The sequence below is a fragment of the Spermophilus citellus genome (genome assembly GCF_964194105.1).
Source record: "Spermophilus citellus genome assembly, chromosome: 17".
Taxonomy (NCBI): domain Eukaryota; kingdom Metazoa; phylum Chordata; class Mammalia; order Rodentia; family Sciuridae; genus Spermophilus; species Spermophilus citellus.
Window position 1 is genome coordinate 40,931,870 of NC_138199.1, and position 13,408 is coordinate 40,945,277.

The following is a 13,408-nucleotide window of genomic DNA, read 5'->3' on the forward strand; positions in this document are numbered from 1 at the left end:
GACCAGTGTAACTCCACATCACATACAACCACAAGAATGTGATACCAATTGGAATGGGTTGTAACTCCATGTATGCATAATATGTCAAAATACACGGGGCTGGGGATGTGGCTCAAGCGGTAGCGCGCTCATCTGGCATGCGTGCGGCCCGGGTTTGATCCTCAGCACCACATACAAAGAAAGATGTTGTGTCCGCCAAATACTAAAAAATAAATATTAAAATTCTCTCTCTCTCTCCCTCTCTCTCACTGTCTCTCACTCTCTCTTAAAAAAAAAAAAATACACATTACTGTCATGTATACCTAAAAACAACAAATTAAAAAAAAAAAAAGAAAAGAAAAGAAAGAAAAATTCCAGCCAGGTGATGTGGTGCACATCTGTAATCCCAGTAGCTTGGGAGGCTGAAGCCGGAGGATCACAAGTTCAAAGCCATCCTCAGCAATGGTGAGTCACTAAGCAACTCAGTAATATACTGTTTCTAAAATAGGGCTGGAGATGGGGCCCAGTGGTTGAGTGCTCCTGAATTCAATCCCCAGAATCCTCTCACCCCCAAAAAGAAAAATTCCAGGGAATAAACAATAAACATAAAAGAACAGACCATTTTGCAAACCATTAATGTAATCATGGAACTATGTTAGATTTTTCTCAATCTCAACACTATTGACATTTTGGGCTTGAAAAATCTTTGTTATAGGGGGCTGTCCTATTCTAGCCCCCATGTACTAGTTATTATCCTCTCCTTCAAACTGTGACAAACAAAATGTTTCTAGACATTGCCAAATTGCCACTGGCATGGGAATGGTGGTGCACGCCTGTATTCCCAATGACTCTGGAGGCTGATGTAGGAGAATTTCAAATTCAAGGCCAAACTTGGTAACTTAGCAAACCCTGTCTCAAAATAAATAAAAAGGGTATGGAGTGTAGCTTAGGGGTAGAGCACACTGGGTTCTATCCCAAGTACTCACCACCAAAAATTACCCTTGGTTAAGAAATAATGACATAGGCATTAATCAAAAATCACTGGAAAAAATACAACTACACATTAGGCCTCCTTATCAAAGCATATAATACCAAGAGTTTAATCTAAATCAGATCAAGCACCTAAATCTAACAATCAGTTTTTGAAAATACAGGAAACTGGGCTGGGGCTGGGGCTCAGTGGTAGAGTGCTCGCCTAGCATTCGTGAGGCACTGGGTTCAATCCTCAGCACCACATAAATATTGGTATTGTGTCCATCTATAACTAAAAAAAAATAAATAAATACAGGAAACATGAACATGGTCAATGATGCCATGAGGATGAAGAGTTTCTTCAATAAATCCCCAAGGGAAGATTGGAAAGGGGCTATCTATAAAAGAAACAGCAAACTATGTATAGACTGTGATTGAAACCTTATTAAAGAAGCTAATAGGATTAAAAAAATAAAAGGAAACAACTGGGGAAATTATCAACTTTTTAGGTGTGATGATAGCATAGTGGTCATGTTTATGTTTATGCTTAAACAAACTGAACACTTTGATTCTGGGCAGGAAGCATGTTAGTTGATTTTTCTCCTTACAATTGTACATGCCAACATTTTAAAGCAGGTCAACTTGTGCTTTATAACCAAATCATCATTATCATCATCATCATCATCATATCATCAACATTATCATTATCAGTATCTTCCTCCTCTTCCTTCACCTACATCCCAAGAAACAGAAAAAGAAACTATCATTTTTTTCAGGTTCTGAGGTAGGAGGAAAGAACAAATACTCATTTATATATCACCATATTATTATCAATTGAATTGTGTACTATCCCTAAATTCATAAGCTGAAGTTCTAACCCCCAGTTCTTCAGAATGTGACCTTATCTGATAAGGGTTGTTGTAGAATGTGATCAGTAAAGATGAGGAAGGGACCCTAATCCAATATGATTGCTGTCCTTATAAAAAAAGAGAAATCTAGGCACAGATATGCACACAGGTAAAACATCATTTGATTACACAGACAAATAAATCCAGGTGATGTGCCTAAAAGCCAAACAATGACAAAGATTGCCAGCATAGGGAGACAAGGAACAGTCTTGCTCATAATGAGTCAATCCTGCCAACTTGATCTCAGACTTGTGGCTTCCAGATCAACAGAAAAATAAATTTCTGTCAAACCATCCACTTTGTGGCATTTTTTTTATGGTAAGGTTAGAAAAATAATTCATACATATTCTATATTTTGAAGAAAATGTTCCCAGAGAATCACATTTAAAATGGGGTTGAATTAAGCAAAACCAAATAAAGCAAAAAAGGAAAAATAAAAAAGTCCCAACCTTTTTTTTTTTTTTTGGTACTGGGGATTGAACATAGGGGTGCTTTACCTCTGAGCAACATCCCCAGCCCTTTTGATTTTTGAGACAGGGCCTTGCTAAGTTACTGAGGCTGGTCTCAAACTTGAAATCCTCCTGCCTCAGCCTCCCAAGCCACTGAGATTACAGGTGTGTGCTACCATGCCCAGCAAGTCCCATCGTCTTGAAATATTAAAATCAACTTTAAAATAACTAATAAAGTCATTGAATGCCAACTGGCATTAGTTCTTGAAAAGATAATACAAAAATTCTAAAAAGAGAGGACAGATCAATGTGCCTTTGAAATTTAATAAATGTAATGTTTCTGACTGTTCTGAAATTTTTTTCTTACCCTAAAAAAGTACCAGATCCCTCAAAGTATATGCTTTCATATATACATACCAACAGAGGTTTAAAGGGAGGCTCCACCTTCCGAGCCAGAAGTTCTTCCCAATTAATATGTCGGAAGAATGGATGAGCCTAGGAAAAAAGAACAGAAAAAGTCAAGGGGATTAGACTTTACAGAAATGACAAATAAACCACCTTTTTGAAGTTATAAGTCACAAAATAAGCTAAACTGATAAGCAACTACATTCAACCTCACACATAAATAAAATTAGGCATCATCTTCTCCCAAAACATCAAACATGCCAATCCCTACTTGAACTTCTCCAGCGTCCCCAGGACCAGCTCCAAGTCGAGAAGCAGCATTTCTTTTCAGCAGCTTTAGGGAGGAAAAAAGTACTAATGAAGAAACTTACTTAAATTGAATGCTTTTTTCTTTTTAGAATTTGTTTTCTATTTTGCCTTGAGCAAATGTAATTTATTCATAACTAACAAATATTGTTTGAGAACAAAAATAAAATCTTTAAATTTGTTCTTTATTTTCAAAAACTTCAGGCTTTTTGGTTCAATATTTATGTATGATTTTTATTCAAAATATGTGACAAATCCTAACTAGTTAACTACAATTCTAGTTATTGAGGTTTATAGTTTGCCTTTTTAAGAACTCTACCCATGATAGGAAGGGCAGCAGAATAAAATAGACATTATTATTGCTGTTTGACCAATGTATGACTGTATGACCAATGTGATTCTGCAACCTGTACAATCAGAAAAATGAGAAATTATACCCCATTTGATTCAAATGTCAAGATCATTGTACTGTCATGTGTAACTAATTAAAAAAAAAAAAAAAAAAAAAAAAAAGAACTCTACCCATGGATTAGGGATATAGTTCAGTGGTACAGCACTTGCCCAGCATGTGTGAGGCCCTAGGTTTTATTCCCAGCATTACAAAATAATAAAATAAAAAGAACCCTACCTTTTTAAGCAAATCTCTGGCTTCTTGTGTGAGGTAGGGAGGCAAATTGAGTTTACATTTGAGGATTTTGTCAATTGTTTTCTTTCTATTCTCCCCAGTGAATGGAGGCTAAAGGTAGAAAAGAATGAGAAACATTAGCATACAAAAAATATTAAATGATATTATCCATTTCTTAAATTAATCAATCATTTGTATCGATCAAAAATATATGTTGTGAAATGAGCTAACTACTAAAGACCTGTAGTTTTAAAGCAATGGTATAGAAGAAATATCAATGCCCAGTAAGGAAGACTGGGTTTCTTCTGTTAACTTGCCATGTGATTAGCAATGAGGCATAGAATTTTATGCTTTCATTCCTCCTTTTCCAAAATAACTCATTAGATAATCTTACATCTATTTCATGGGATTGCCATGACATAAATCATTTAAATAAAAATGTTTTTTAAAAAGTGGGGAATCCAGTAGGGCATGGTAGAGCATGCTGTAATCCCAGCAACTCAGAAGGCTGAGGCAGGAGGATCACAGGTTCAAAGCCAGCCTCAGCAACTTAGCGAGGCTATAAGCAACATAGTGAGATCCTGTCTTGAAGTAAAAAATTTTAAAAAGGGGCTGAGGATATGACTCAGTGGTTAAGCACCCTTGGGTTCAATCCCTGGTACCAAAAAAAAAAAAAAAGGCATGAAATCCTGATGGGTTCAGTGGTGCATGCTTGTAATCCCAGCAACTTGGGAGCCTGCCAAGCAACTTAACACGAACCTCAGAAACTTCGTGAGAACCTGTCTCAAAATAAAATAAAAACAATAAAAGGACTGAGAGTGTAGCTCAGTGGTAAAACACCCCTGAGTTCAATTCCCAGTACCAAAAAAAAAAAAAAAAGAATCCTATATAATCATAAAACATTACAAGTGTTAAACTGCTGATAAACAAATCTTTGGGTTTGAAAATAACTTGTGACATTTTCTGTAAGTAAAGGGAAGGTCTCTTGCTGTAGTGGTTTAATAACTATTTGACACAGATCTTAATACATGCAACTTTTAACTGTGCACCTACTGCTCCAGTCAGCATGTCATACATTAATGCTCCCAAACTCCACCAATCCACAGCACGATTGTGGCCACTTCTCATCAAGATTTCAGGGGCCCTATAATGAGAAAAACAAAAGCCTAAAAATTCACCCATTTGCATATTATCTGAATCACAATTTTAAAAACAATATAAAAGTCAATAATACTATAGAAAACTAACTCACTATTACTTAAATCATGTAAAAGTTAGATTTTACCCCCAAACCAGTTACATTTTCTTTTAACATGCAGCTCACATGTATTCTATTGTTCCACAAAATGTGTGTGTGACTGTTCCATCATGAATAGATTCTTTGCATAGTCCAAAGTCTGTTAATTTCACATGACCTACAATAAAAGATTAAAACATGATTATTCTGAGAGCTTTAAGTATATGCAGTGTTTGAACATATCGTACAAGACAAGAAAATCTATCCATTTAACTTTTCCTTGCCTTCACCTTGACAATATCAAGAACTAATTAGGTGCTACTCATAAGATGGAGTGATAATTCTTTAAGGTTAGGACAGAATCATTTTTTTGCCAATGATATAATCTAGTAAAGATAAAACAGAAGAAGTGGAACAGCTTGTCTAAGGTTCTGCCTTTACCTATATGTAGAGTCTTCTTCCATTATGAAAAAAGGAAAGTATTAGGAAAGCCTCTTTCTGAAGTCTAGTTTAAGTTCACAGAACCTAACAAACATATTCTGTACCTTTTAAATGAAAGTTATGGGTGGAGCTGTCAAGTTCATTGTGATAAAGTGATAAAGCTATATCACAATGAACTTGAGAGTTCTTAAAATGATCTCAAAAAGTCATTATAACATAATTTCTCTGCCAAATGCTTCCAGTTAAAGAAATGAAATGACTTACTGTCAAATTACTAGTAGTTAGGGGGAAGAATTAAAATTGGCATGGGAGGGCTGGAGTTGTGGCTCAGAGGTAGAGGGCTCTCCTACCATGCGTGAAGCACTGGGTTCAATCCTCAGCACCACATAAAAATAAAGATATTGCATCCACCTATAACTAAAAACTATAAATAAATAAATAAATAAATTTGGCATGGATAGTCGTCTCTGCTCCAGAAAGTGGAGTTCCACCTTTCACAAAGATCATTTTAGTTCAAGTTTAGCTTTACTGAACTGTCATTTGATCAACACCAGGTGCACTGATATTCTAGGTTCATTTCAGAGAAAAGAAAAGGTAGTAGCCTATTAATTCCAAAGTAGATATATACTATATAATGACATAGAAGAGAATTATGGACTTTTTTCATAGAACCACCTAATGTACTCAAACTCATGGATCAAAGAGTTTTACCATTTCATCACTTCCCTATTTTATCCTTTGCCTTAGAATTATAGAATCAGAATCCAATTTTGGGGATAGGGGCTGATGGGAAGTGGGAGAAAGGTAAAAATACTGATTCTCATGATGTGCTTAGTTAACTATCATTTCTCTTAAAAAAAAAAAAAAAAAAGCAGCACTATTGGGAACATTTATATTGACCCCAGTTGTCCATGCACCATTTTGTGCCCAAAAATCTGAAACACTTAACTATCTCATGGATAATTTTGTAGACATTTAAGATCAGAAGCTTCTGCCAGCTCCCTTAGGTACTCTGGTCTGCCGCTTTCTCCTTTGTAGTGTGAGTGAACTGCCAGTCTACCCAACCCAGATGACTACAGAATAAATTGAGCTATCTATAGTATCATGCAGTTGTAGTCAAGGATCACTTTGATATGCCTACAGCTGTAAAGAATATTAGTCTCTTGATGCTTATATTTGTTGTAACAAAACAACAAGAATTAACTGATGCTTACTAAACATTTTATTTCCAAGGCTCTATCACATACTTTGGTTCAATTTCAATTCTTTCCTTTTTCCAGCATTAGAAAAAATTATCATAAAAATGTTACTTCCATGGGGCTGGGAATGTGGCTCAAGCGGTAGCGCGCTCGCCTGGCATGCATGCGGCCCGGGTTCGATTCTCAGCACCACATACAAACAAAGATGTTGTGTCCGCCAGTAACTAAAAAAAATAAATATTAAAATTCTCTCTCTCTCTTTCTCTCTCTCCCTCTCTCACTCTCTCTCTGAAAAAAAAAAAAATGTTACTTCCAGCTGAGCATGGTGGTACACACCTATAATCTCAGCAACTCAGGAGCTTGAGGCAGGAGGACTACAAGTTCGATGCCAGCCTCAATAATTTACTAAGACCTGGCACAAAATAAAAATAAACAGTGGGCTGGGGTTGTGGCTTAGTTGTGGAGCACTTCCCTAGCATGTGTGACGCACTGGGTTCAATTCTCATTGTATAAACAAATAAATAAATTAAAAAAACAATTAAACAAATTAAACAATTCTCATGTATAAACAAATAAATAAAATAAAAGTCCTTCAACAGCTAAAAAAAAATATATTTTTAAAAATTTTTAAAAAAATAATTAACAATGGTTGGGAGTCCTGTGTGGTGGCACATATCAGTAATCCCAACAACTCAGGAGGCTAAGGCAAGAGGATCTCAAGTTCCAGGCCAGCCTCAGCTACTTAGCAAGACTCTCAGAAACTTAGTGAAACCCTGTCTCAAATTAAAAAAATAAAAAAAGGTAAAGTGCCCTTGGGTTAAATCCTCAGTACTAAAATAAATAAATAAAGGCTGGGGGTGTAGCTCAGTGGTGGAGTGCCCTTAGATTCAATCCCTAGTACCACTACACCAGAAACAAAAGTATTGCTTCTAATATTATTTTCACAACACAACATACAGATTTAAAAAGAAAAGAAAAGCTATAAAAAGTAGCTCCTTGGCTGGGGATGTGGCTTAGTGGTTAAGTACCCCTGTATTCAAACCCTATACCCCCCACTCTCACCCCCCCAAAAAAAGAAAGAAAAGAGTAGCTCTTGTCAGGCATGGTGGCAATAATCCCATGTCAGGCAATAATCCCAGGGACTCTGAAGGTTGAGTCAGGAGGATTGATGCCAGCCTCAACAATTTACCAAAAAACTGCGCCCCAAACATAAAAAAAGGCTGAGAATGTAGCTTGGTTGTAGGATACCCTGAGTTCAATCCCCATGTGCCACCAAAAAAGAGGGGCTATTAGCTTCAACTTCCTTTACTCTCATCTACCCTAACTACCTAAATACTTAGACATCAACTATGATTATGCCACAAATTCCAAGGAAGGAAATGCATAATAAAAGATGATATTGGAACTTTGAAAATGGACATGACCCATGTGGAAGAATTTTAAGATGATTATTTACTGCAGAACTATTTATAATATATCTCCACCTTGGTGATTAAGCATGATGTTCTCCGGCTTCAGGTCTCTGTAGATGATTCCCTTTTGATGTAAATGCCCCAAAGCCATGGAGATTTCTGCCAAGTAAAAGCTGGAAACAAAAGTGATTTAATAAAATTAAAAGAGTAATCTACCCAATGCAGTTTATGTATGGAGCAAAATTCCTTGAAAGAAACAGACATGCACCAAAGACCAAATTAGAGGGGTGAGGGGATGTATGTGGAAAAGAGATGGCATAGGATGCTGCCAAAGGCATGGGACATTTATGTTTCACTCATTTTAGTGAAATTATAAAAACTTTTTATTTTGCCATTAGAATATACTGCTAAAAATGCAAAGATATTCAGGATATACTAAACTGTCACTGACCATGTTCTGTTCTGTGTAGGAATTAGGTCAACAGTCATTCAGATCAAAGCAAATTCCTCCCACCCACCCTCAACTTTAAAATCCCACAGTAAACAGGAACTTTTTTCTCAGAGATCAAGTCTTGATTTTAAAAGTTACCTTATAATCTGACCCTTAAAACCCATTCATCCCTTATTTAATACAACTGTATATTTATAGATAGATGCCCACAGTACCTGCCCTCCCTCTTGCCAGCCAGCCCACAACTATAAACTGTGTTACACTCAAATTTATCTACCTCAAAAGAATAAAGGGCTGAATCAACCCTGTCTGGATTCGAAAAGCACAAGGCACTGCAATACTGGCTGCATAACAAGGTTGCAATCCTGCAGATTACTCCAGGATGGAGAGGGTGTGTCCTAGAGGACTGAGGCAGTTTCACAGCCAGCACGACCACAAATACAGCCTCCAACATGGCTCAGAGAGCCTCCTCCAAAAAAGGGCACTTCATCCCTAAGGCTCTTAAATGCAGCTTCTGTGTTAGAAAAGGCCTGAAATTAAACAATGGAATGCAGTTTGGTAATTAAGGTAGAAAAAACATTTAAGTGTTGTTTTCTATTCAATTAATGTGTAGGATAAACTGATTTATTGTTACCCAATACTGTCGCTTCACAAAAGGATGTGTATATTTTTAATTTGAAGCAGATGCCATCTTACGAATAGGAGGGTAGATCCCATTCTGGCTACATAACCAATCCACAGATGATATGTGCAGGCTTATCACCTCCCTAAGATTGCACCTTGGGAACTGGAAAGTCTAAAAAAAAGAGGAGATGATTTCTGATACTTTCCACTGTTCCACACATAAAATTTCACTGGAAAACCACACTCACCCACAGCCAAGGCAGGCAGCTTACCAATTCAAGGAAAGAAAGTCGCAATGAGAATGATTCTGTTAGGAACAACTGGTGTGAAGAGCCGTCCACCCAAGGCCTGGGGGCAAAGGAATGATGTGACCTCCAATAGCTGCCAGGTCCCAGAGCTAGTTCTCCCCCTTGAGGTTCTGAGTTACTGACTGGCTCCAGATCAATTTATTGAATCATGTGGCTGCCCACAGTAGGAATGGGGCTTTGCTTTTAATGATGTGAATCATCATCTAAATCCATGCAACCACAAAATTTCACTTACCAAGCTGTGTCTTCCATAAATATTCCCTCTCTTTCTAACTGCATAAATAGTTCTCCTCCTGTGAAGGAAAGGTAAAGACAAAAAACAAAACCATCTTTAATTCCAATCCACTACTAATGAGAAAGTTTTTGCTTTCCTTTTAACCATGATTAAAAATAAAATCTTTAAAAATAAAACACCGAACCTAAAAATTATAGGTTTTAAAATAAAGTCTGCAGGATTCTATTTCTGGCAGTATTCATATTCTTCTATGAAACATATGAGGTTTTTTAAAATTTTTTTAGTTGTTGGTAGACACTATACTTTTTATTTATTTATTTATTTTAATGTGGTGCTGAGGATTGAACTCAGTGCCTCACCTGTGCTGGTGAGTGCTCTATCACTAAGCCACAACCCCAGCCCTGAAACATGAAACATGTAAGTTTAAAAGTAGAATACACTTAGAATTCTACGTTTTACATATACGAACTTCCAAATATATGTCGGTATCAGACTTGAAAAAAAAAAAAAGAATCTTGATTAAATCCTCTTTTTTTTTTAAGAGAGAGTGAGAGAGGAGAGAGAGAGAGAGAGAGAGAGAGAGAGAGAGAGAGAGAGAGAGAGTTTTTAATATTTATTTATTTATTTTTTTAGTTCTTGGCAGACACAACATCTTTGTTGGTATGTGGTGCTGAGGATCGAACCCAGGCCGCACGCATGCCAGGCGAGCGCGCTACCTCTTGAGCCACATCCCCAGCCCTGATTAAATCCTCTTTAACATTTTATCCATAAGTAGAAAGACATTAGTATACTATTAAGCTACCCTCATTAATTTTAGTGAATAGTAGTAGTATTCCATATTTTCAGAATACTTAAATAAATTGAAACAACACTGCAGTGGCCTTGTAAAATATGGCATAATTTGAGTATGAAAATAAATAATAAAGGACTATATTCTACCAAATAATCTTAAAATCCATGAGACCGTAGTGAGGTAAAAAATTAATAAATTTTTATTACAGTAGGATGCCAAATAATAAATGAAAGAGACATGACAGAATAAGGAAAAAAATCACTTGGTAAACATTACAATTATTTATTACAGGCAAAAATCAGATGGCTAGGTGCAGAGGTGCATGCCTGTAATCTCAGCAACCCAGGAGACTAAAGCAAGAGGATCAGCCTAGCAATGTAGCAAGACCCTGTCTCGAAAAAGGTCTGTGGATGTAACTTAATGGTAAACACCCCTGGGTTTAATTCCCATTACCACCCCCACCCCAATCATCAGATGAGAAAAGTGAATATGAAAACTCGATGAGAGATGTAAATTTAAATAATTTCAAAGTATGTCCTTAAAAGATACTTATCCAGAGACTCAGGAGGATGAGGCAAGAGGATAGAAAGTTCCAGGCCAACCTCTGCAATTTAGTGAGATCCTGCCTCAAAATAAAATAAAATAAAGGACTAGGGATGTGGTAAAGTGCCCCATCATGTAATCCCATCAATCCCTCAAGTTTGAGGCTGAAGATTGATAGTTCAAAATCAGCCTCAGTAACTTAGTAAGGCTCTAAACAACTCAGTGAAACCCTGTCTCAAAATAAAAAAAGAGGGAGCCAGGTGCAGTGGTGCATACCTGTAATCCCAGCAGCTCGGGAGGCTGAGGCAGGGAAGATTTTTGAGTTCAAAGCCAGATTCAGCAATTTAGTAAGTGAGACCAACTCAGTGAGACCCTGTCTCTAAATAAAATATTAAAAAGGGCTGGGGATGTGGCTCAGTGGTTAAGTGCCTCTGGGTTCAATCCCTAGTATCAATCAATCAATCAATAAATAAATAAATAGATCCTACAGAAACATCAAATAAACCCAAATTGAGGGCTGGATAGCTCAGTGGGAGAGTGCTTGCCTAGCATGTGTGAGACACTGGGTTTGATCCTCTTAGTACCACATAAAATAAAGTTATTTTGTCCATCAACAACTACAAACAACAACAACAACAACAACAACAACAAAAAAACTAAATTGACCCATTCTACAAAGTAACTGGCCTATATGCTTAAAAACTGTAAACATCGGGCTGGGACTGCAGCTCAATGGCAGAGCACTTGCCTTGCACATGTAAGGCACTGGGTTCAATCCTTAGCACCACATAAAAATAAACAAATAAAATAAAGGTATGCTGTCCATCTACAACTACAAATAAATTTTTTTAATGTAAATATCATGAGAGACAAAGAAAGACTGAATAACTATTCTAACTTAGACTACTAAAGAAAGAAATTATGTATCCATTTTAATTTCCTTTTTTTTGATAATTCTAGTATAGTCATATAAGACACTATTCTTGATTTTAGAAAATAAACACTGAAGTTTTAGGGGTAAAGAGAAATCATGTCTACGATATTCTTAAACAGTTCAAAACTTATGTAACTAGTGCTGGGGATGTGGTTCAATTGGTAGAGTGCTTGCCTGGTATGCGTAAGGCCCTGAGTTTGCCTTGCCTGGGGGCACACACATATAATCCCAGTGGCTGGGGAGGATGAGGCAAGAGTATCAGGAGTTCAAAGCCAGCCTCAAGCGGGGCAAGGTGGCCCATGCCTGTAATCCCAGAGGCTTGGGAGGCTGAGGCAGGAGGATCTTGAATTCAAAGCTAGCCTCAGCAATTTAGGAAGACCCTAAGCAACACAGTGAGACCTTGTCTTAAATAAAATACAAAATAGGGTTGGAGACGTGGCTCAGTGGTAGAGTGCCTCAGGGTTCAAGGCCAGGTGCCCCTCCCCCTCCAAAAATAGCCAGCCTCAGCAACATATCAAGGCCCTAGGCCATTTACTGGGACCCTGTCTCTAAACAGAAAAATACAAAAAGGACTGGGGATGTGGTTCAGTAGCTAAGTGCCCCTGGATTCAATCCCAGGTACTAAAATAATAATAATAATAATAATAATAATAATAATAATGCTGCCCTGTGTTTGATCCCCAGCACCACAAAAAGAAAAAAATTATGTAAGTGCATATGAGTGTGTGTGTATACATACATAGAGGAAGATAAAACAAAGAGTGGTAAAAATCTGATATCATCTGGAGAATCTAGGTGAGGGGTATATGAGAGTTTTTTGTACTATTGAGACTCCTTTTTTGTTTTTGTTTTTGTTTTTTAATTTGTAGATGGACACAATTTCTTTATTTATTTTATGTGGTGCTCAGGATCGAACCCAGGGCAAGGCAAGCGCTCTACCACTACGGTAAAACCCCTATTGAGACTTTTTTTAAAATATGGGTTTGAAATTATGTGAAAATAAAGCTACAGGAAAAAATGGCAATAGTCACAAAAATGTTGCTAAATTCTTCAGCTTTCTCTCCAAGTTATAAGCTATTGCAAAATCTCTGTTTCTCAGAATATTATTTTCTCCCAAATATTATTTGTTGGAAATAAGATACCTCTGATCTAGAAGTGATATGGGGAACAATGAGTTCCCAGCAGATGGTAGGCCCTGAAAAATGTGGACAATTCACACTGCAAACTGTATATCCTATCACCAAGGATGCATCAACCAAACTTTTAAAAATATAATTACAATAGTATACACTATCTCCCCCAACCCCCCACCAGTTCTGGGGATTGAACTGAGGTATGCTTTCCCATTGAGGTACATCCCAACCCTTTTTTTTGTTTGTTTTCATTATGAGACAATGTCTCACTAAATTGCCCAGGTTGGCCTTGATCTTGAGATCCTCTTGCCTCAGCCTCTGAAGTTACTGGAATTAAAGGCATGTGCCACTGCCACTGGCAAGAATGAAGTATCTTAATACTTTCAGCAAGTTTTTTCTTTTCAGTTTATAAAGGACTATTTGAATGGTTTGTTTGAATTATAATATCTCAATT

At 37.0% G+C, this 13,408-nt stretch overlaps 1 protein-coding gene across 8 annotated transcripts in view; it reads right to left on the reverse strand.

Annotated features, from left to right (window-relative positions):
* Positions 1-13,408, reverse strand: part of RPS6KB1 (ribosomal protein S6 kinase B1) — a 60,333-nt gene that overhangs the window by 19,726 nt on the left and 27,199 nt on the right. For 7 of the 8 annotated variants that reach the window (XM_081270443.1, XM_081270439.1, XM_081270440.1 and 4 more), the window contains exons 6-12: positions 9,552-9,609; positions 8,006-8,106; positions 4,969-5,059; positions 4,698-4,788; positions 3,648-3,755; positions 2,985-3,047; positions 2,726-2,803 (exon numbers count right to left, since the gene is read on the reverse strand). In XM_081270443.1, the coding sequence (XP_081126569.1) occupies positions 2,726-2,803; positions 2,985-3,047; positions 3,648-3,755; positions 4,698-4,788; positions 4,969-5,059; positions 8,006-8,106; positions 9,552-9,609 (590 nt within the window). Of the gene's footprint in view, positions 1-2,725; positions 2,804-2,984; positions 3,048-3,647; positions 3,756-4,697; positions 4,789-4,968; positions 5,060-8,005; positions 8,107-8,683; positions 8,915-9,551; positions 9,610-13,408 lie in introns of those variants that run through there. The other variant, XM_081270446.1, reaches the window with a different exon arrangement.